At 42.8% G+C, this 24,207-nt stretch overlaps 1 protein-coding gene across 2 annotated transcripts; it reads right to left on the bottom strand.

Moving 5' to 3' along the window:
* Positions 1 to 2,164: 2,164 nt before the first annotated feature.
* Positions 2,165 to 23,922, bottom strand: POLDIP3 (DNA polymerase delta interacting protein 3). 2 transcript variants are annotated; one of them, XM_084810050.1, is made up of 9 exons: positions 23,767 to 23,922; positions 15,118 to 15,505; positions 12,656 to 12,730; positions 10,694 to 10,789; positions 7,781 to 7,963; positions 7,291 to 7,368; positions 6,223 to 6,352; positions 4,754 to 4,820; positions 2,165 to 4,214 (listed from the first exon to the last, which is right to left on the bottom strand). In XM_084810050.1, exons 1-9 carry the CDS (start codon positions 23,877 to 23,879, stop codon positions 4,040 to 4,042), a joined length of 1,305 nt encoding a protein of 434 aa, XP_084666176.1. In that variant the 5' UTR covers positions 23,880 to 23,922; the 3' UTR covers positions 2,165 to 4,039. The 2 variants fall into 2 exon arrangements, with proteins under 2 accessions (XP_084666176.1, XP_084666175.1); XM_084810049.1 differs by having other exon boundaries at positions 12,656 to 12,733.
* Between the last annotated feature and the right edge of the window lie 285 nt (positions 23,923 to 24,207).

Below are 24,207 nucleotides of genomic sequence, written 5' to 3' on the forward strand. Positions count from 1 at the left end.
TTAGGTTGTTGGAAGAGAGTGTTTGTTATGCACAGTGAGTTGTCTTGGCAAAATTCTATCAGCCTATGTCCTGCTTAATTTTGTTCTCCCAGACCATGCTTGCCTGTAATTCCAGGTGTCGTTTCACTACCCACCTTAGCATTCCAGTCTCCTGTAATCAAAATAACATCTTTTTTTGGCATACTATCCAGTAGGTGGTGCAGATCCTCATAGAACTGATCTACTTCTGCTTCTTCAGCATCTGTGGTTGGGGCGTATATTTGGATCGCTGTGATGTTAAATGGCTTACCCTGAATTCAAATTGAGATCAGTCTGTCATTTTTTGGATTGTATCCAAGCACTGCTTTAGCCACTTTATTATTATGAAGGCTACTCCATTTCTTCTGTGGTCCTCTTGTCCACAGTAGTAGATCTGGTAGTCATTTGATGTGAAGTGGCCCATTCCAGTCCATTTCAGTTCACTGACACCCAAAATGTCTATATTTAATCTTGACATCTCCCCAATAACCACATCCAATTTGCCCTGGCTCATAGATCTTACATTCCAGGTTCCTATGGTGTGCTGATCTTTAGAATATCGGATTTGTCGTTCACCACCAGCACCAACGGCTGCTAGCCGTCCTTTCGGCTTTGAGCTAGCTGCGTCATCACATCTGGGGCTAGTTGAACTTATCCTCGATTCCTCCCCAGTAGCATTTTGACCATCTTCCAACCTGGGAGTCCCATCTTCCAATGGTATACCGACATATCTCTGGTCGTACTGATCCATTTAGTTTTCATGGCAAGAATACTGGGGTGGGTTGCAGTTTCCTTCCCCAGGGATCGTATTTAGTCTGACCTGTCTGCCATGACCTTCCCGTCTTGGGTGTCCCTTCACGGTTTAGCTCATGACATCATTGAGGTGCTCAAGCTCCAGTACCACGACAAGGTAACGATCTTCTTTAACTACCTACCCGTATTTTGGAGTAAGTGTATACATTCATTCACTTTTCAAATAAAGGTTCTTAGAAACTAGTGAAAAGAAACGTGTCCCATTCGTGTTTTGTTGTACTCTAATCTAGAAGTGTGAGAAGAATCCCCAAGAACATCGAATGTGAATGGTGTGGAGCACTGTATCAATAGCTCACACATTTTCAATAGAGGCTGGGCACTTATTACCATTGTACTTTAAAAAAGTTTTACTTAAGGTTATTTTGCTCAAAAATGTGTTGTTGCTCCAAAGCTTTGTAATGTTGTGCTGCTGCAGATAATTTTTTTATAACTAATTGGTCCTTTTACAAGATAAGGGTGCAGCTTGCTTGCAACTTAGAGGTGCAGGTTGGCAAAGGAATACATAACATACCAAGTTGTGGTGTTAAATTCTTCAGCAACTAGAGCTAGATATTAACTATGCAGTGAAGTGTCTATGGCACAGTGATCATCATACATATTTGTGAATTTAGTTGCATTTAGCTTTTTTAACCAAAGTTTTGATTAAAAAGGCAGTATCAACCAATATTCAGAGAGCTTAGTTTAATAGACTGGTTTTTGAGTTTGAAAGTCCAACAGTATAGTCACTAATTCCCAATGATGGCTCCTTTCCCTTGCTCAGAATCAATATATACATATACATCTTTACAAGATCTGGGTCTTCTCAGATCAAAGAATCATCAAAGGTCTGTGTCTTAGGGGTTCCACAGAGCACTTTCCACTTTTGACAGGTAAATGAGTACATGGTAGACCTGTGAAAATGCCCCTCAGTGTAAGCATGGAGCTAAAAATATAGTCATGCAAAATAGACAGACAGCTCCATCTTGTAATGGAGAGAGTTAACATATATTCTGGTTTACACATTTTATACTTGTTTTTATCCCACACAGACAAAATGTATTCTCTTGTGGCTTTTCCCGCACAAAAAACTTCCTGCACATAAAAAAAGAGCATGTCACGGCAAATGCTGCTCTGAACCCTGTTACTTTGATATGCTTTCCATCCTTGGGGCAGCATTCAAACATGGCAGCCTCCACAGGCAGCCTTAAGTGCTACAGTTCAGGGAAAGCTGTTATTATTTCATTCTGCTGTTTGGCTGAAAAAAAAAAAGCCCTCCAAAGTGAAAAACATAGCCCCTGCTCCACTGACTTATTTGTAGATTTCCTTCCAGGCTTAAAGAAGCAGGGCAGAATAGTCTCAGTATAACAAATGTTTATTCAGAAACATAATACACAGTGTCCTCCAGCCCCAACCTTCCCTTCCCCTGTAACCAACCACTGCTGCTAATGAAACATGGGTACAGGGAATTGCAGTTCTGCACAAAACAATATCTGTAGTTCACAAGCACATCTCCCCAGTAATGGTGAAGTTATGATCAGTCCAAGATTAATAATCCAGATTAGCAAATACCCCTGGGAACAAAACTCCTATGTCCAGTAGGGTTATAGCATGGTGTAACCGGTATGTTCCTGCTAGATTAAACTAGGACTACAGAATGAAAAACAGGAAAGTAGAATCCATTGAACAAAGGTTCTACAAGATTTTAGCAGAGAACAGAAATGCTTACATCTTGTAGTTGGAAGGATAAAAATGGAAGTCCTCAACCAGAGTCTGGAGGTTCAGTCTACAACTGAACTGTTGTCATTTTCCATTTTCACTGGGTTAATGTGGTGCTAGCAAAAGGGAGTGTGTCTTTGTCTCTAAGCAAAGATTGGCATGTCAGAGAAAGTTCTGCATGGATAAGTACATCCTTCTAGCTTCCCTTTCGTTTATCACCTCCCTTGCCTATTCTATGTCAAAGACCATTCACCACTTTTCAGTACAGGCAAATAAGCAGTAGTGTTACATGGTGGCAGCAGCGGCATCTTGCCCAAACAGAGTAGAGTGCTGAAAGGTGAAATTATTACAATTGATAATTCCTTAAGAGCAGGTGATGGGATTTATTTCTGGCATATTATATGTGACCGGACCAACCTCCAGCTACAGTAAGCAATCTTCATTGAGGGATGAGAGAAGATAGTATAGGATAAGGACAACTGAGAAGCCCTGTTGGAATAGTTCCAACAGTTCTGTCACTGAAATTTGTTGTGATGTCACTATTGCCTAGCAAGGTGCAGCATAACATAGACGTGATTCCAATTCTATCAGGACTGGAAGAATGAGGCCCTCTGCTTGCTGCAATGCTTGTAAAGCACCATACAAGAGAGGTAAGTTGCCCTTCTTCCTGTAAAACTGAACTGGGAGAAACTAGAAACACTTTCCTCCCTAATGTACAACTGCATTGTAAAAGACTAGGGAGAACATAATATAGATGCTAGAAAGTGAACAAATAAATTGTACTGTTGTCCAAAGCCCTTGCATTCTCATGGAGAGAGCATGCATTTGTGAGACATGTTGGACTGAAGTTCATACCAATGCTAGGGCCTGTTTCCTGCCAGTGCAGTAGCAAATTATCATCATGGTAATGGAAAAGATTACGTGTGGGCATGCTATATTCCTGTACCTATACATACTCCCACTGCCTTCGCAGTCCCTTCCATCAACTACTAGATGAACAGCATTTGTGGCTTCTCCTTCACTAATTTTAGGATTGTAGAACAGCTAAACCTAAATGCATGGGAGTACAGTATTATACCTGGCCTCAGCCCCAGATGCAGTTGCATTGAAATGAAATGTAGTTTATCATCAGTAAAAAGCAAAAGGGACTCCATCTCTTACACAAAGGATGTAAGCCCCAAAAGATGCTTATCACACCCCTTTCCAGGTGCACTTTTACTGGTTAGATACTGCCTGGGGGTGGGGGCACAAAGGAAGGAGTTACATGGTCTAAGCTTGGTGATATATATCTCACTGGAGGAAGGGAAGATTATTCCATTAGAAATATGTGGACAAAAACTCCAACTATGAAAACAGAACACACATATTAGGGAGAACACTACTGTACAGGAAGGTAGCAATTGTAGAAAAACAAAGGTTTCAGCACGGTCAAACACAACAGTTGTGTTCCCGCACTTGCCTCCCCATTTCCCACACTCAACAAGTTTTCCAGTCCACTCCTCGCCCCCACTCCTCAAAGTTTGATTTTGAACTCTGTAGGCTGCACAGAGGTGGAGGTCCCCGAGGATTTGAACAGTGCCTTCAAGATGGTATCAGGATCCACTTCAGCTGGTGGATTCAAGGAGGCTCCTGCACTTGTCCGACGTGGTTCACCTTCCTTCTTCACTGAGGGGGTGTCACTCAATCGGCTAAGGAGAACACCAACAGATACAGTACTTAGCCTCATCACAGAACAAATATTGAGTCAAGCATCAAGAGTTTACTCTTTTCAGCAGTTTCCACCAATGGTACTAGGCAGCTAGCTTAAGTTAAGGGTGCCTTCCAGCATTTCAGTTCTTAAGCTATACAAAGGCAAGGAGAGGAAAAGGAAGAAAAATACAGGGAACCTCAGGAAGCTTCACCACTTACAGGTACTGAAGAGTGAAATGGAGATCAATTCACATTGAACCAAAACCATTCTTCAGATGATCAATCTGGTAGAAGATTGATAAACTGGGAGAAGCCTACTGTCCTGTTTAGCTGGAAGTATAGTAATGGTGCATGCTGCTGAAAATCTGTGCAGCAAAGCTGGGAATATTTTAATAGGACAATGAGTAGCAAGGCTTTAATCCCCATTTCAGCAAACCTTACTTCAATATCTGGCTAGTGTACAAGAATTCTATGGCATCTTGCCCAGAGCCAAATCTCTCAGCATAGTTTTATGAATACAAGCCCATAAGCAACTTACAGCAGGATAGGTTGGTCTGATGTAATAATATTTCCATTTAAATGAAGATTACATTTCATTGGTTGGCCTGGTGGAGAGAAACAAAGGGAATTAAGAAAGATAACACAGAAAGATGCAAAACTATGGATTCAGGTATTGCACCCGCATTTAACCACTCTTGCGAGGGGTGATAGGCCAATTCCTCCTTGAATAGCACAGCCACACGTGTTCCAAGTGGCAAGAGGGCCATCAGCAACGATCACCGTTCACTTAAACCAAATGGGACATAACAGATTGGCTGAGCATTTCAGATGGGACTGTACAGATACAGCAACACAAAGGTATTTGTTCTTCATGCCTTGAAACCAGGAACTAGACGTCTTGTATTAATTAATTACTTTGTATTCACTAGCAAAAGTATCTTCATGCAAAAAAAGTCTCCTTTAAGTAACAAGGTCAATAATCAACTGAAACACCTCATTAACAAATTTCTGCACAAATGCATATAATCTATGTCAATATGTCTTTGAACAATGACCATTATGACAAAGCATTAGATTCATGCCCTAAAAATGTGGCAAAATAGGAGACATTTTTATTGCCTGAACTTTGGTTTCCTAGAAAATGTTTGAAGTACTGCATATTTGCTTGTTATAATTTATAACCATGTAAATAAAAACCTTAATTCAAAAACTAAAGCTTAAACAGAAATCAGTACAACAATTCACCCAAGAGGTAGCTGACCCTGAAACATCTTGCTAGCACTGTAAGAAAACAAAGTATCACAGAAGATGGACAACTGGCTGATTCAGGCTAGAAGAAATTCAAACTAAAGTGGCAGCTAGCATCACTTTAACCTGAGCACTGAACTCCATATTATGGCAGCAGATTTGACTGTCTAAAATCAAATCTGCCCCAATCAGGCAGAAAGAGGGAGGTGGTCAAGGTCCAATTTAATGAGCAAGAAAAGGTATGTTGGCAGGAAGCGATAAACCCTCTGATACCACAGAACTTACTTGGGGAGAGGACTGGCAGGAAGATAAATAGCAGGCGCTGGAGGATTCTGCTCCATTCACTCCTCTTGCTTCTCTATTCTGAAAGCATCTTTTATGGACAATGGCAATTGCACAACTCATTACAGAAACTCTGGAACACCGATTTTTCCACCAGCTCTCAATGGCAGTCATTCTCACAAACCTGCTGTGTATCCAGCTGGTATAGTGCAAGCTCACATCTATCTATGTGCCTACACTGCCTCTCCCCAACCTGTGCAATTTTTGTAGCTGCATGCCAAGCCCCCTGCTACAGTAATAGCCCTTGAGAACTGTTCTTAGCCCCTCACAACAGTAACGAATATCACCTTTTCTGGCTTCCTACAAACAGATGATATATCTGCAGCATGATCTAAGATATTTGGTGAAGCAAAATACGATCTTTGGTGAAGATCTTAAGATCTTTGGTGAAGCCTTCCACATGAGTCTCACACTTACCATCGAGGCATCTGTTGTTATATTTCTTATACGCAGTGATAGCATCTTCCTTTTTCACGAACACCACCTCAGCCATTCCAGGATGCACTAGACGGGCACGCTTCAGAGCACCACACACACAGAATAACTCCTGAGGCAAGAGCAAAGGTTTTGATCAGAGAGCTGTACTATTGCCACAGCTTTGAATCACAGCATGTAGGAGAGAGACAAAGGGCAGTATCCAACGGGACCGCTGTTCTTATGCAATTGATAGCACTAGCATAAGCAACCCCCAGCACAATGCTAATAGCATAAGCTGGAGCAATGGGTTTTCCGTTTCCAACAGATATCTTTAGGTAGTCAGCGAAGAATCAGGGCATGAAGGTAGTTGCCTTCTTGTATATGCTCCCAGCATTTGGTAATCAAGCGCATACTGCCTCTGAACATGGGTGCTCCATGTAGCTATCCACAGTTAATACTAAGACAGACTCATCCTCCATTAATATGTCTATGCCTTTAAAAAAGCCATTTAAGCCAGTAGTCTTCACTACATTGTGTGGCAGTGAATTCCATGAATTATTTGTGCACTGTATTAAGTTCTTGCATTCCTAATGTCACACATATCTAAAGCAACAAAGCTACATTGGGTTCCACAATTTTTTCCACCAAAATCAGAGAGAGAATGAGGAGGGAGGGAGGGAGGGAACACAGGTGACAGTAAGGCTGTTATCAGGGCACTGTCTGTGCAGTGTTCCAGCTTCCACAAACTCTAGAAATTTTCCTGTTATGTCAAACTGAGACACTCTTATGTCTTCCAGGCCTTCATTCAGAAGAGTAGTTTAGGCACACATAGGGAAGGTTCTCCTTGGAGCTGCTGGGTTGCTCCCTGTGGATAAGACATTCAGTTGCCTGAACATATCTGGGTTTCTCGGAATATATACAGACAGCTAGTCAGGTTCATACTGCAGCCAGCTAACATTCCCCAGACTCTCTGAAGGAAGCACATGACGTAGGCTATTTTACACACTAGGAACAACATGGATACAGGAAACATATAAATCCCAGATCCCAGCAACATATAGTACTCACAACAATGTCCTCCTCTGTGACTCGAGGGTGCAAATTATTCACAGTCATCTTAGTACCTTCTAATGGGCTGAAGGCCAGCTGCCAAGAAAAAGATAGGTCATATGCAGATAGTTGGAGGAGGCAAGACAGAAAAACACAAACTGAAGTCAACAGGATGTTTGAGAAGAGGGGAAAAGATGATAGGAAGGAGTAAGATTCAACAAAGACCAGCCTTCAGTTAACTTTCCATTGCTAAATGGAAATTTAAAGAGCCCTGCTAATCTCTTAGATTATTATTTCATCCAACTCTCAGATATAATAAAGTTCTGCCCAGCAAACTTGAGAAAAAATGGGTCTCAAACTCTACTAGTTCACGTTTCATCCATTTCTGTCCTTAGGACAGAAAATTTGTCCATCTTGCTGTACTTCAGCGGGATTTTTATTTCCCCCCACTGTAGAACAGGAATTTGTAGCTGCCACACAAAGAATGTCTTTTCGGTCATTGACTCACCTCAACTGGCGGTGGCTCTTTAGGGGGTTCTTCCTTGGTCACCAAAGTTCGGGACATGTTTGTTAGGGCCTTTGTCCGGATGGGGGAAGGTGGAGCTGGGGGTGCTGTATAGGCATCATTCTGGACCACTTTTGTGAGGGGAACCGTCTTTGATAAAGAGAACTTGTTGCCACTGAGTCCAGCCTACATAAACGGAGAATTAAAAATCCGTGGATGTTGCAAGTGCCAGAACCAACTCCTCTTCTTCAAAGCAACAATAGCCAGTCAGCACAATTTCCCATCCCAGAAATATTTAACCCCAAGAACCAAAGGCAATGTGATGTAGAAAAGACCTGCAGTTACTCAACTGCTAATTGTGGTTAGCTAATGCATTCCGGGATATATTAGAAAATTCCTTCTGATATTTGTTTAAACAGGAAAATTGTCTTCTGGCTCCGAAGTACTTGCATTTTAGAGTATTCTGAAAGCTGAAGCATTTCACTTTTTGCACAGAAACAGCATATCCCAAGTTTTAACCATTTTGCAAGTCAGAATGGAATAGAGCTTTCTTCCCCAGAAATTCCACAGTAGCATTAAAGTTAGTGGAGTACAGTGTCTCCAGCAGAACTGCTTGTCAGCTTTAGGATATCAAAGTACGATCACATATAGTCCGCAGGAGTCATTTGGTATGATGGAGCAGCCAACTTCAACACCCTTGTAAGTACAAAGTACTGTTAAAATACTGGTAGCAATTTTTAAGAGTCGAATTAAAGAATCACTGAGTTAAAAAAAATTAAAACACCAATTACATAGGCAAAATGTTTGCATATTATATTAGCACTAATAAAAGTAGATTTGAAACAAGGGACCACTCTAGCAAGTTAAACTTAGTTTTACAACAAGGCAGCTAAAGTGAAGGATAAAATACCTTCATCTTTCATTTGGGAAAAGAAGAGCCTGTGAGGAAATCAAAAGGCTATTGAAGAGTATATACGCCCATTAGGAAGAAGCTGGTTCTGAAATTAAGCCTTGGGCAGGGATGGTCTTAGGATAACAACACATCTGAATCATTTGTAATTGTGAATATGGAGAACAATCTCCGCTCAACAATTCAAGAAAGTTTAAGAACACAACGATAAAGCAACAGAAATAGCCAGTACCTGAGACATGGCATTCAACCATAGCTGCCAAAAGAAATTAAAGGCAAAACTGTAGAACTACAAACTGATGACAGAAAAGGTGACAATTTTTTTTGTTTAGTCTTTTTAAAATAAAGGTTCTAAAAATAAGTCTGGAAGCTGCCCCATTTTTAAAATTGTATCATACAAGAAAAGGTGACAAAAGGCTACAAAATAGCATAAAATACGGAATATCTCAGGAAAAACAAACAGGACATAAAGGTTTGCCAGCAACATACAATATTATGCCAATCAACAGTTAAACTTGAATCTAAACTAAATTCCTGCAATAGCCATAAGCCCAAATGTAATGTTGTGAAGAATGAAAAAGTGAATTAAGGATTGATTAAAATATAAGTGCTGGGAAAGGCTCTGTACAGCCTCAATCTGCAGATTTATTTGAGGCCATCAATATGCAGGTAGATCTACTCAGAAAAAATATTTTAATTCTAGAAGTCTTTATTTAAGACTTGGATTGAAGAAAGGATTAGGATGGTCTTTTCACAGAAGTAAGTAGTTAAAGCCAGAGCTGCTGATAGCCATTTGTCTCTTTGTGACAAATAAGAATTGCCTCCAAGGCAACCAAGCTAGCCCCCACTCTCTTTTCTGGCCTTAAGAGCTTATTGGCTGTTTAAGGTTAGGCAGGTGGAAACTTTCAGAATGTTCCCCCTGTCATATCCTTTCTAAAAGGCAACAGGGATCATGCAAAGGGCAACACTGTGTTCATCTGCAGAGTGAGTCTCTTAACAGCTCTTTCTTATATCTAGGTCTCTGTTATACTGTCCCTGTGTTAACCACAGCTGCACTATGGAAGCAGGGCAGGGCTTTTTCCTACTTTCTGTAGGAAAAAAGAGAAAGCAGTAACTTGGAAGCCCTAACAGAGCAGCATTCTAAAGGCTACTGGTGAGGTGGAAGGCATTTCATTTCCAGTAAAGCTGGAAAGAAGAAAGCCTCATTTGCAGTTTTCAGAATGCAGCTCTAGTGGGGCTTGTAAGTTTAAGGTATAAGATGATCACTTGCATATTTATGAGGAAGTAAATCCCCTTGACCTCAGTGGAACAGGATTGCCAATAGAGCGGTTTCCAATCCTGTGTCTCTACAACACAGCCCTGTTAAGCACTGAATGAAGGTGCAAACTGCTAACATTAGCAGTCCCCCCTTTTTTTTGGGGGGGGGGGGAGAAATATAGCCTAAGAGGGAAAGGAAGTACATGGGGATGTAAATAGGAAGAGTGGTCAGGAGTAGTCCATTATCCCCTAATATTTTATTTGCAATACTAGTTAAAGCACAGGAAGGAAAGACTAAAGCTACAGGGAGAGCAATTCTATGGCCCTAGACAGCGTCTGGGGGGACACAGGATTGTTCGGTTTCTGGGCTCTAAAGTCATAAATGGGGCTCTGGCCTCAGAACCCTGAAACTGCACTCCCATCCCCCTCATAGCCAGCGTGGTTCTGGCTGTGTCTCCACATTCGGAAATGGAAAAGGGGGCATTCCTGGGAGCAGGGAGGGGAGGAGACTGGGGCATTGGCCATATGACATTTCCTATGGCTGCCCCAGCCTCCTACCCTCCCCCTCTGAAGTGCCGCTGCTAGATGGGAGAAATCACCTGTCTAGCGGAAATGCAGGTCAGCTGGAAAGCAGAGGGAGGCAAAGATCGAGTTTGGAGGCTGCTGACTATCTTTATAGGATTGTGCCCTTACTCTCTAACTGTAACAAGTCCTACTGATTTCCATCTGATAGCCATGAACTGCCTTACCGCACTATGCAGAAAGCTGTTTGTGGTGGTGATTTTCATCTGTTTGTTAGGAAGGGGAGATACAGTTTCATCATCATCTTCTACATCATACAGGCACTAAAAATAGGTAGAAAACAAGTGACATAAGTATATGTGGTTGATCTGACATTTCTGGTTCTTGGCAGGGATGGGTAAGAATTTTGTTCAGTTAATTTTTTTTTATAAGAACTTACCAAAAAAATTGCTACTTTCCTCATAAACATGACAGAAAGAACTTGAGATTTAAACAAAATTTAATGTGGGGTAAAAGAAAGGATTTGTCCATCCCCGGCCAGCGCTGTGAGTGTTTAGCGCTTAGAAGTCTGTGTTGGAATCCCTCTGTATTAAAACTATGTTTGTGGTGCCAAATTAAGGTGGCCACCTCTTTTTTCTGACAGGCTCCCCATCTTTAATGCTATATGGCAGGCAGACAGGAACAACATGGTCTTCTCCATGCTGGAAATTGCTGTATCTATGGAATTTGTCCGGACCTGATGGTGAGAATTTCATTTTGGTTTGTTTTTGATAAGAAACAAGAATCTACTAATTTCTTTATATACAGAATGGAAAGAACTTGAGATGTAAAAAACTGAATGTGGGAGAAAGAAAAAATGACAAATTCATCCACCCCAAGTTGTTCATCTGAAATGGGCGTCCCAAGGAGGCTGGGCTGCCATGGGGTAAACTGTTAAATGCTTCCATTTGGTTCCCAGCCACCTACTGATAACCGTAAGAACATTTATATGCATGCCTGTTTCACTGCTGTGACACTCACTGGCCAACTGGTTTTTCTAAACACATTTCTCAGCAATAAAATAGACATGCATGTAGCATGCAAGTGACATTTGCTGCACCTTGAGACAAATTGTAAATACAAAAAGATCTCCCTCCCCCCCCCCACACACTGCTCACCGAAAGGCTTCAAAATTGCACAACTGAATGATACCTGGTGTCATTCATAAATCCACAACATCTTGTTAATACTTATAGTTTCACAGAAGTTGCTCACTGATCCTACAGTTCAAATTCTAAGGCCCTAACTAAATGTGGCACTAAATGGGCCTTTGCATTTAATGTGCATGGCTTTTGAAATGCAGACAGAAGCTGGGGGGGGGGGGGATGACAAACAGGATCAGGACCACAGCAGGTGGGGAATGTAACCCTTCCCCCGCGACTGTGATAGAGGGGAGGAATCCCCCCCTCAAATGCTATTTGCAGCTAATGGGAACTTTCCTCTCAATGCACATAGCAGCTGGGGAGGGGGGATTTTCCTCAGAATCACAGTGGGAAGTGGTAATTCCTGCCCTCACGCATATTGTGGTCTCTGTCCAGCTTGCCTGCCCCTCAACACATGGCAGCTATTTACATTTTTTAAAAAAAATGCATGATGAATGCAAAAATGCATTGAACATCACATTTAGTTTGCCCCCAGGTCTCCCAATGCCCCATAGCACTTAATGCCTAACATTCATCTAACCAGCCCCCTTGTAACATGAAAGCAGAAAAGCCAATGACAGTCAGAGCAGACCTGACACCTTTCCTGTCCAGGTCTACTGTGACATCACAACATAACAGTCAACAGAATCAAGATAGGTAGGGCAGGCAGAGAGGTCAGACGTTAAATAAAGTATTACAAAAGTGATGAGGGCAAGGAATTGGGAGTGTAGAACTATACAGAAAGGATCCAAAGGCACTCAGAAATATGCTCTCTGTGATTTATCACTGTGTGATAAAGTACACATGGGCACCTGTGAGTTGTCTGAACAAAATGGATGCAGATTACACTCTCAGTCCATGGGCTGCGAACATGTTACCATTTACATGAGACAAGTAGAAGTGTTAAGTAATTTCTAGTGCCAGTCTCATAAAACACATTTTATGATCCAAGCTACTAGGATTTTACAACAATGGAGCATCCCCATCCTGCTACTGAATGACACGCACCTGTTTGTGTGTGTGATTATTCACAATGTTGACCTTCATACCTGCAGGGTGAGTGTGTGATGGAGTTGCAGCCTTCTGCTGTGATGGGGGAGAAGAAAGACACATAATTAATAACAGAGTATACCACCTTCTGGCCTTAATTTATGGGAGGTTATGAAGATGTGAGTTGCCCTTGTTCAGCACTAACAAATGTGCCACTAATTTGTGTAACATTTACCAAACGTTTGAGGCCTGAAAGCCACAATATTTTACAACAGGGCTGTTGAATCTTTCAGTCTGAGAGCAAAATTTCATTTCAGAGAAGCTTCTGGGGGCTGCATTGTTGGAGTTGCTCTCAATGGCCTTGTAGGCCCCTCCCAACCCTACTATTCTATGATTGATTCCAGTGGTGGGCAGGGCCAGAGGCAAAAAGGGGTGGTGGTTGAGGCCAAAATACCCACATATTTTGGCTTAAAGCTCTTACTACCAGTAAGAGACATTTCCACTTTTTAGAATGGGGAAAAATATGCACCAAAGCTGGGAAACCAAACTATCAGTGGATGGGGAAAGGGGACGTGGCCATCTGTGGAACCCCAGAGGGCCAAGTTGAGACACCAGGCAGACCAAATTCAGCCTGACTTTTACAATCCCTTCCAGTACTTGCAACTTTCGCTGGAAGGATGAATGGTCTTTTAATAAAATGCTGTGCAAGATAGTACCTCAGACTTCCTAGAAATTCAGCAGATCATTTTGTTTATATAGAAAGGAACTGCAACACCTGCCTTCACTGCCATGTTTTCACTTCCCCGTGTGTTCCAATTCCAGTTTTCATTGAATCTGGCTCAAAGTAGCCTCACAGCTCTGAAGAATTATTAACCTGGGCTTTGCTTCACTCTCACTCAGACAATTGGTCCCAGTCCTGCTTTGTGAGGTCTGATAAGAACACTCCACAAAGCAAGATTGTAAAGCAAGTCTTTACTCAGTAATATCAGATAGAACACTAAAGCACACTGTGGTTGTTGACCATTTGGGGGAACAAATTCTGGAATCAGGGCTCTATGATCTTGTTTGCCACACTTTTCAACTCTCTTTGCATGTAATGGTGGAAAATCATGGGTTAACCAACCTATGATTTGCTGGGATGCATGCTGTGCACGAGCTGCTTCTGCTTTGCATAATCAACCACCAATTGCAGGTTGTTGCATGACATGTGAATCTGGACACTCTGGGATGTTCATGGGTTAGTTCTAAGGTTGATTTTTGGTTGTTTAACCCACGAACAGCCCAAGGTGTCCAGGTTCACATGTAATGCAACAACCTACAATGGGGGTTGATTACGCAAAGTGGAAGCAGCTTGTGCATGGCATATAACGCAGCAAATTGTGGGTTAATTAACCTACGATTTGCTGCTGTTGCCCTTCGTGATGAGCAAGCCAGTCCCTGGTGAGCACGACAAATCCAAGACTTCCTCCTGCACATGAGCTGCAGAAGGGGAGGAATGATTCCCAACTCTTCCCAGACCTAAAGTTGGGCGGAAACCTGGGTTTTGGCTCTGCACTTGCCAAGCCTTCCATTTCTGGCTTTGAAGTGGAGGGGGAAAGTAGAGGTGTGTGGCCTGCCAGGTACGTTAAGTTATTGAGTGCCTGGCACACGTAGAGGCAAACCAAGCCAGTATGCCTCCACCTGCCCTGACCAGCTCTGAGCCAGACAGGGAAGATGGAGGTAAGTGAGCTTGTTTCTACATGTGCCTGTACTTCATGAATGGAGCAGCACTGGGTTTTTTGCACAGTATCATTTCTGCATTAAGAGGTACAGACTAAATTCCCATGTCTCTCTCCCACTTCCATGATACCTCTGAATAAGGTAAGTGGAAGGCATAGACATATCAAACCTGTAAAAGCACTATCTCAGTTACTGAAGATACAAGGTAAATTATGTTTACATACAAGCTTTCCTACACCCTATTCAAGGGGAAAAATATACTAATAATTACATTATCAAGTAATACAAATAAAGCAATTATATATAATACAAATGTAAGTTCTGACATACATGTAAAAATGACTAAATCTACTAGCAACATATCTAGCAAAACTTCCAAACACTATTTTAGTAGGATGAGAAGTGCTGAAAGAGCAACAGAATTCCCCCATATCTGACCTATGGATAAGGAGACTACACCTCCGAGATATGATTTGATTAGTCTGAAAACCCAGGTAAAAACGCGTGTGTTTCATGGTGCAGAAGTACTCAACAAGTAGAACTAGGATATTTATTCATTAATGCTCACATTAAGAAACAAAACAGAAATCCAGGACTAAGAGGCATGGATTTGTCTTCCTTTATTACAATTATATCGCATTAATGCTTTAATCAGTGCTTTCCCTTGAGATGAATGGAACCATCTCAGCAGCAGCTACCACTCCATACAGTTACTGCTGAACAGATAATAAACAACTGCAGAGGTGGTAACCATAACTTACCTGAATTGTTTTTGTGATCTTCATGGCAGGGGCCACAGTTTCCACAACAGTGTTCACTGTGGCTGCAGTTGGAGCACTCCTTTTCAAACTAATCTTCTCTCTGGCATCAACAACTTTGGTCGCCTTTTCGACGCTCTGCTGCTTTCGGGAATTCAGCATCTCCCGGGCATCTTGCACTTTTCCTTTGATTTTGAACCTGGCATCTTTTTGAAGCAGTTTCTCCCGGGCATCTTTCACACCAATTTTGTGTCGGGCATCTGTAAGGCCAATCTTTTGACGGGCATCAAATGTCCGCTGGAAACCAACACTTGGTGCTGGTCTGCTTAGAAAAGTTTGTTGGACTCCAATGCGAGATCTGATACCTCCAAATACTGGCCTTGTGTTCAGTCTGGAAGAGAAATTTCAAGTGTTAACTATAACATTCAACAACTTAAAAACAACTAACGGAATAACTCCAACTCAGAAGGAAGAGGCTGGATTGCAGACTCAGAGATGTTAACATTTGAATTGCAACAGAACAACTCTGCCATTCGAAGGCCAAAGTTAATGACATAAGAGTGGAGGACGCCAAAATATGTGAAGCAGCTGCCAACTTAATCCAATATTACACAAGTGACTTGCAAGGATTATTATATGTTCCCCTGAGACACAAAGCTGAAACGGGGCAAATTGTTTGCCTGTCTTGGCCTCCAAAATCTGAAATTCAGAGTACATCAGGTCTTGCCCTTGGAGACTATGGGGCTGTTTGCATGACACAACAGCCTAACGATGAGGCTGCAGCACATGCAGCCACCAATTTGAATATGCAGCACCTACATGGGGGTTGTCCTGCCATGCGAACCTGGTGACCATGGGTTATTTGAGGGTTAAACAACCCTTGCATAATCCACGCTTGCCAGATTTGCATGACATGACAACCCCCAAGCAGGCTTGGATATGCAACCTAGATCCCAGGGGCACCACAGCTCGTTCGAACTGCAATGTGTCGTCCGAACCTGGTCTGTGCCAAAATTATGAGAAACTGCACAAGTTAAAATGATTTGAGAGATCTAACTGAAATCAATCAGCTCACCAAGCAGCACGTCAATCCTTAAAGAAATATCCTGGTATGCATGACAAGCAGATGTTTTGTAAATTGTAAGAGAGCACATGAAAATTAATTTCCAACTACATTTCAAAGAACATGTAGGCTGACCCTGATGTTTCTATGTTCAACTCATTTCACTCAAACAGATTGACTCCGGCTAAAAATCAGAGCTAATGATAGCATTAAAAAAATTCTTTTTCATGTAACACACACTTCTATACCAGTGGGACTCTATTGTTAACCTCCAGTGAATAGAGGACAAAGCACAAGCTATTCCAGTACAATCAGAAAGCTAGAAACAAAAAGGGAATAGAGACTATGGAAGGAAAAGACACTCCAGTGGTGGTGACCTGCAAGGTGTGTGCAGTGTTTGTTTTCTTGCCTGAGATCAACATGGCCTACAAGTGCAAGTTGGTCACACTGCTGGAAGAAAAAGTAAGAACTGCAGCAGTGAGTGTTGACCCTCAAGAGAATAAGGGAAGATGAAGAGTTCTTAGACAGAACGGTGGAGCTACAGCAGCAAAGCAAAGTACAAGACCTAGAAGAGCAACAGCAAGCTGGGGCAGAAGAGGAAAATGCTGAGGCGAGGAAAATGAAGTAGAGGATACTCCTTGGAAAAGGGTGACAGGAGCAGAAGAACTAGAAGCCACTATGCACCAGTGGAAGCAGTGGAACTAGGGAACTGTTTCCAGGTACTTGAGGATGAAACCGGAGGACAGCCTGCAGAGGAAGAATTACAGGGGACCCCGCACGAGAGCAAGCAAGAGGCTGAAGGACAGTCAAGCAGAGACAATGAAACCAAGGCCTACAACAAGAGTAGTAATTGTGGGAGACTCCTTGCTGCATGGAATTGAGACCCAAGTATGTCGCGAAGACCCATGGACTCGCCAGGTATGCTGTCTTCCAGGAGGACAGATTAGAGATGTGACTGAAGGGTTGTCTACACTCAAAGCCCACCGACAGCTTTCCCTTTCTTCTCATCCATGTGGGAACAAATGATACCGCCAAGCGGAGCTACAAAGAAATCACGTCAGACATTGAGGCTTTGGGAAGGAAACTCAAGAAATTTGGGGCCCAGATAGTTTTCTCATCCATCCCAGTAGTTAGAAGAGGGATAGAAAGGGAAAGAAAAATACTCCGGGTGAATGACTGGCTACGAAGGTGGTGCTGACAAGACAGATTTGGATTCTGGGACTACGGGCTATACTTCCTGGAAGATGGACTGCTGGCAAGGGGTGGGTTACAACTCACAAGGGCTGGGAAGAATGGCCACAGCATGATGAACTTTATCAGGAGGGCTTTAAATTGACTCCTACAGGGGAGGGAGACAAAGTTGGGATAACAATAGACAAAGGCTTATGCACCGCAACAGAGAGAACAGCTCTAATGGTGCCCAATAATAGTCTTCAGAAACATGCAGGAAGAAAGCCAGACTATGAAGCACATGGTCTTCAAAGTCTATATACTAATGCCCAGAGTATGGGAAACAAATAGAATGAACTTGAACTCTTAATACAGGAGGGAAAATACAACTTGATAGGTGTAACTGAGACTTGGTGGGATGACTCCCATGACTGGAATACAGCAATTGAAGGATATAAGTTGTTCAAAAAGAACAGAAGGAACAGAAAGGGAGGTGGGGTTGCACTATGTTAAAAAATACAGATCACCGCACAGAAATACAGGAGGATGAGCTGGTAACCCCATCGAGAGGATCTGGGTTAAAATAAATGGAGCAAAGAATAAAATTTCTTTCTTAATTTTTATCTAAAATCTAAATTTTTATCTTTGTTGTTTTAAATCTGTATTTTAAACTCCTGCACTGCTGCTAGGTTTTATTGTGGTTGTATTGTTATATTGTTGCTTTAATGTTCTATATATTTTAAATTGTTTTATTGTGTGTTGTTTGGTTTTAATTTTTGTGAACCGCCCAGAGAGCTTCAGCTATTGGGTGGTATAGAAATGAAATAAATAAATAAATGGAACATGGTGGTTGGAGTCTACTACTAGCCACCCCATCAAGGAGAAGACAAGGATGAAACTTTTGAAAAGCAAATTGCCAATGTTTCAAGGAATCATGGTGTAGTAGTAATGGGGGACCTCAATTTCCCTGATATCTGTCGGGAGACAAATTCTGCAAAACATGGCCCCTCCAAGAAATTTCTGACTTGTGTTGCTGATAACGTCCTCCTACTGGAAGTGAAGGAAGGAACTAGAGGATTGGCTATCCTTGACTTGATCCTAACCAACAGAGATGACTTAACGCGTACCCTGGATTTTAGGAAAGCCAGTTTTAATAAACTCAGAACAATGATAAGTAAGGTCCTGTAGCAAATGACTCTAATGAGAAAAGGAGTCCAAGATGGGTGGGAGCTTTTAAAAAAGGAAATTCTCAAGGCACAATTACAAATATTCCAAGAAGAAAAGGTGGAAGACAACAGAAGAAGCCAACGTGGCTTCACAAAAAGCTTACAGATGACCTGGAAACAAAAAAGGACATATATAGGAAGTGGAAGGAAGGCCAAGCTACAAAGGAAGAGTACAGGCAGGTAGCACAAAATTGCAGGTGTGGCATCAGGAAGGCTAAAGCTGAGAAGGAGCTGAGGTTAGCGGGGGATGCTAAAAGCAACAAAAAGGCTTTCTTCAGCTACGTGCATAGTGAAAAACAGAGGAAAGAAATGGTGGTTCAACTATTCAATGAGGATGGGAAAATGATAGCAGATGACAAAGAAAAGGCAGAGGTGCTCAGTATCTACTTCAGCTCAGACTTCCCCCAAAAGAGGGTCTATGACTCCCCTGGCAAAGATGAAGCACAGGCTGAAGGGGCAGGATTGTAGCTTGAGACTGATGGGCATATGGTCAAGGAACACCTAATTATTTTGAATGAGCTCAAATCTCCAGGGCCAGATGAACTGCATCTTAGAGTAATAAAGGAACTGGCAGAAGAACTCTCAGAACCACTGTCTATTCTCTTTGAGAAATCATGGATGATGGGGGAAGTGCCAGATGACTGGAGGAGGGCTAATGTTGTCCCTATCTTCAAAAAGGGTAAAAAGGAGGAACCTGGGAACTACAGACCAGTCAGTCGGACATCAATCCCTGGGAAAATTCTGGAGCAGATGATAAAGCAATCCATCTGGAAGCACCTTGAAAACAATGCAGTGATTACTCGAAGCCAACATGGATTTGTCAAGAACAAATCCTGCCAGACTAAACTGATCTCATTTTTTGATCAAGTAACCTCACTTATGGACTGCGGGAATGCCATGGACATAATATATCTCGACTTCAGCAAAACTTTTGATGAACTGCCCCATGATATCCTGATTAGCAAACTAGCTAAAAGTAGGCTAGATGATACAACCATCAGGTGACTCCACAGCTGGCTACAGAATTGGATTCAAAGAGTGCTTATCAATGGGATCTTCTCAACCTGAGGAGAGGTAACCACCGGGGTACTGCAGGGCTCAGTCCTGGGCCCAGTGCTCTTCAATATTTTTATTATTGACTTGGATGAGGAGGTGCAGGGAATGCTGATTAAATTTGCAGATGACACAAAACTGGGTGGGATAGCTAATACCCTGGAAGACAGAAACAAAATTCAAAGCGATCTTGATAGGCTGGAGTGCTGCGCTGAAAACAACAGAATGACATTTAATAGGGATAAACGCCAAGTTCTGCACCTAGGGAAAAAAAACACCAAATGCACAGTTACAAGATGGGGTATACTTGGCTCAACAATACTACAAGCGAGAAGGATCTTGGAATTGTTGTCGATCACAAGCTGAATATGAGCCAACAATGTGATGTGGCTGCAAAAAAGGCCAATGCTCTTTTGGGCTGCATCAATAGATGTATAGCTTCCAAATCATGGGAAGTACTAGTTCCCCTCTACTCAGCACTGGTTAGGCCTCATCTGGAGTACTGTGTCCAATTCTGGGCAACACACTTTAAGAAGGATGCAGACAACTGGAAAAGGTTTAGAGGAGGGCAATGAAGATGATCAGGGGACTGGAAACAAAGCCCTATGAAGAGAGACTGAAAGAACTGTGCATGTTTAGCCTTGAGAAGACTGAGTGGGAGATATGATAGCACTCTTCAAGTACTTGAAAATTTGTCACAGAGAGGAAGGCCAAGATCTCCATTTTGAGATGATCAAAAAGAGGACCCGGAAAAATGGGCTCAAGTTACAGGAAGCCAGATTCCAGCTGAACATCAAGAAAAACTTCCTGACTGCTAGAGCAATACAACAATGGAACCAATTACCTAAGGAGGTAGTAGGCTCTCCCACACTGGAGGCCTTAAAGTTCCTCCCCACCCTCCCTGCTGAGAGGAGCTTCCTTCTATAAAATGTATGCTTAAAGCAAGACAGTGACCATCTCTTTGTGTGCCATCTGGGCAGGCCACTCAATTGTACGGGTGAGAAGTTTGTCCCCCAAACCTGCTTTGCATGATGGCATTAAATAGCTGGATTCAGACATGGAAATGGAGTAACCCCAGTCAGGATGGGAAGAGATCAGTAGGGTGGTCTCATTCAGGGAATAGGGAGGGTGGACTGCAAAATCCAAATTCCTTTGTTACACCATTCTGTTTTCATTTTAAGTGTGGGTTTTGTTTTGCTTTTTCTGGGTTTTCACAACTCCTGTTTTCCTGGTTGCTTTCAAGAAACAACAAGGGCTAGGAACTTGACATCCCAATTTGCAAACACGAGAGTCCACATGGAGAGATGTGCTTTATTAGCGTGACTGTGGAAGTCAGGCAATACAACACTGCAGTGGCATGTATGTGTGTACATACTTCTTGGGGATATTAAATGTTAAATTGCAAGCAACAGGAGACAGAAACAAAGAGAGACGCCTTAGGAGCATTTTCTGTAATCGGTCGTTATAACAAGTGCTTGGCACGGCAGGGAAGCAGGCTTGGATTGAGATATTCATATTCAAATATATGTGGCTACCATTTTCCCCCCTGTCCTCGTTTTCATTTTGTTGAAATTTTACAATAAAAAATTAAGTGGACTGACCCTACTTAGGGAGGGGAGGGGCACTTTGGTAAACCGCCCTGAGAGCTTCGGCTATCGGGTGGTATAGAAATGTAATAAATAAATAAATACATTCAAGACGAAGCTGGACACTTGGATTCCTGCACTGAACAGGGGGTTGCACGTGATGGTCTTATAGGCCCCTTCCAACCCTATTATATGATTCTATATGGTGATTGACCAGGAAAATTATCTTGGGTTGTAGTGGATAGTTTGATGAAAACATTGACCCAGGAAGCAGCTGATGTGAAAAGGCAAACTCCACATAGGGGGGATCATTAGGAAAGGAATCAAAACTAGAACTGCCAATATTGTGCAACCACACTTGGAATACTCTGTATGCATGGTGTAGAAAAAGGGGACAAGTGGAGGTTTATCTTCCTTCCCAGTGATGCTGAGTGGTGAGTGATCTGGGACAGAAAAAAGGAAGTACTTCTTCACACAACACATAGTTGAACAACATACAGTGGCTTTGCTGCCACAAGATGTATTGATTGCCACAAGCTTGGACACTTTTGAAGGGGGATTAGACAAATTCATGGAAGATAAGGCTATCAATAGCTGCTAGTCATGAAGGCTGTATATCACCTCTAGCATTAGAGGCAATATGCTTCTGAATACCAGTTGCTGGGGTACATGAGCAGGCGGGTGCTATTACACTCATCTTCTGCTTGTGGGCTCCCCATAGGCACCTGGTTGGCCACTATGGGAACAGAATGCTGGAGTACATAGGCCTTTGGTCTGATCAAGCATGGATCTCCTTTTATTTTTTTTATGGTAGGTACCTGTTCACTTGGGAGTATAGAAATCTGATGCTGGTTATTTCGGAGTTATTTGTTGAACCCTGTGCAGAGCTAGTACATTAAAATCTAATCTTGGCATCTGACAACTATATGATATAGGATGCTCTGGTTTTCACAGTAAATAAGCACAGATTGACAAATTATTTATCTGAATGCTCTGCCATGAGGCATATTGCTTTGTAGCATCACTTATGCATGACTATATGGCAAGTTTAACTAACTTCTATGTTATCCAGTACTGACTTCAGTCAAATGCACAAAAGATAAGATTCTTCCTAAATAGCAAACTCTTGTAAAAGAACAGTTGCTTAGGGAGACTGAAGAACCTCCTTTCATTGAACCTTACAATGCGTACAGGCAGGGGCGGGTATTCTGAAGGGGAGCTTGACTGGTTATCTTGTTGGGATGCTTCTAGCTCAAGAAAATACCCCCCCCCCCAATCCTGTACATTATGGCAGAGTTCCTTTATTTGTTTAGGATAAACAATACTACAGCTTTACTGACAAAAATAGCTAAATTATTTACTACATGTTATGCCAAGGCAACAGAATATCCATTACAATTATTGAACAGCATAATGGCACTTATAGGATGCGAGGAAAAGAAAAAAAAAGGAAAGATAGTGGGGATACATATAGGAAAAAGACCAGGGTTGTTTGGGTAAAATATCCAGCAGTGATGGTAGCAGCGAGGAAAGTACCCCATCTTACTACTAGAGAGCATTGAAAGCTAAACACAAGACAAGAGTGCTTACAATTTAAAGAAGACTGACAACATAGGGATGCAGGGAGAGGTCAGAAACTAACAACAGATAGAAAATATGATTTGGATAGCAAGTGAGATGCGGTTCATGAAATATTTTGTTGTACTCAGAGAGACTGAGGTAGAACTGAAGAAAGGGGTAGCCTGACAAACAAAGAGGAAACTATTCTGAACAGAAAGAAGAAAGGGGTACTGGCAGTAGAACAGAATATAACAGAACGAAGAGTACTAGAGGAGAGAAAGGATGAGAGGTCAGGGGCACGCAGCAGAGAGTCTGAAAAGCGTGGTCTTGACCCTTTTGAATGATGCAGAAAGCAAAAGGCTGGCCCAACTGCACAAGCAACATGGCAGCGGTAAGTAACTGCTCAGAGGTGCCAATGATACAGCCCATGACCCCAAGGCATACACCACAGCATCCTCCGAGGCACGGTGTGAGATGTACCTTTTGGATTACAGAGTGGCAAAATGCGTCGGGCCAATATCAATGCCTAAAAATGAGGTGATAGGACCGTAGCAATAGGAGAAGCCATTCCCGAGACCTTAGCGTGAGGGGAAAGGGACACAGGCTGCAGTTACCCCACCCTCTTAACAGACTCGTTGGTACTGCAGACATATTGGGGCGGAAGACTCAAAAGCTCTCCATTCAGACCCACATACACTGAGCCCCCCGCCCCGCATACGGTGCCTGTATCTGGGCCCCCAGGCGCCCCACCCTCGCCCCCGGAGGCTCCCTCCCCTTGTCGACGCCACCTCGCAGCTCAGATTCAACAGAACGGAACGCTCCAGTGGGTCACGACTGACAACAGGGTGCGCCAATCAGAGTATGGAGTGCGGGTCTCGGCCAGAACCTCCCGGAACAGAGCACGGATCCAGCCTGAGGCGGAGGGGGGAACCCCTGGTTAATAACGCAGCCTCAGCCCACACCCTCTATAAGCCAAGCCCCTTCCTCGGCTCACCTCCCTTTCGCATTCACACTGACGCCGCGTTTCCTGATCAGCTCGTCCAGAGACAAGTCCGCCATGTTGTCGCTAGGCCCGGAGATAAGTCGCAACGACCGAAGCCCGGACATGAGACTCAACTACTTCCGGCCTCACGTTGTTCCCTGCGCGCGCAACGTCCCCTCCCCTGCGCGCGCAACTATAAATTCTGTCGCCGCTCTAGTTACCAGTGCGCGCGCGCGCGTAGAGCCTGGATAACTTCGCGGGTACTAGCTTCCCATAAGTCCTCGCGGCAAGAATTCTTATTTACATACGAGCCGAGGGCGCGCGTAAGTGGCATTTTCTTCATCCTCAATTTTTTTTCTTTTTTTTTGTGATTTACAAGCCAGTAAGATAACTTCAGATTGTAATCTGGAATGGCTATGAGGCTTTTTCTTTGACTTGACCTGCTCACCCTCA

Source organism: Heloderma suspectum, chromosome 7 (genome assembly GCF_057233095.1).
Source record: "Heloderma suspectum isolate Gila_16-S chromosome 7, 16-S_ref, whole genome shotgun sequence".
Taxonomy (NCBI): Eukaryota; Metazoa; Chordata; class Lepidosauria; order Squamata; family Helodermatidae; genus Heloderma; species Heloderma suspectum.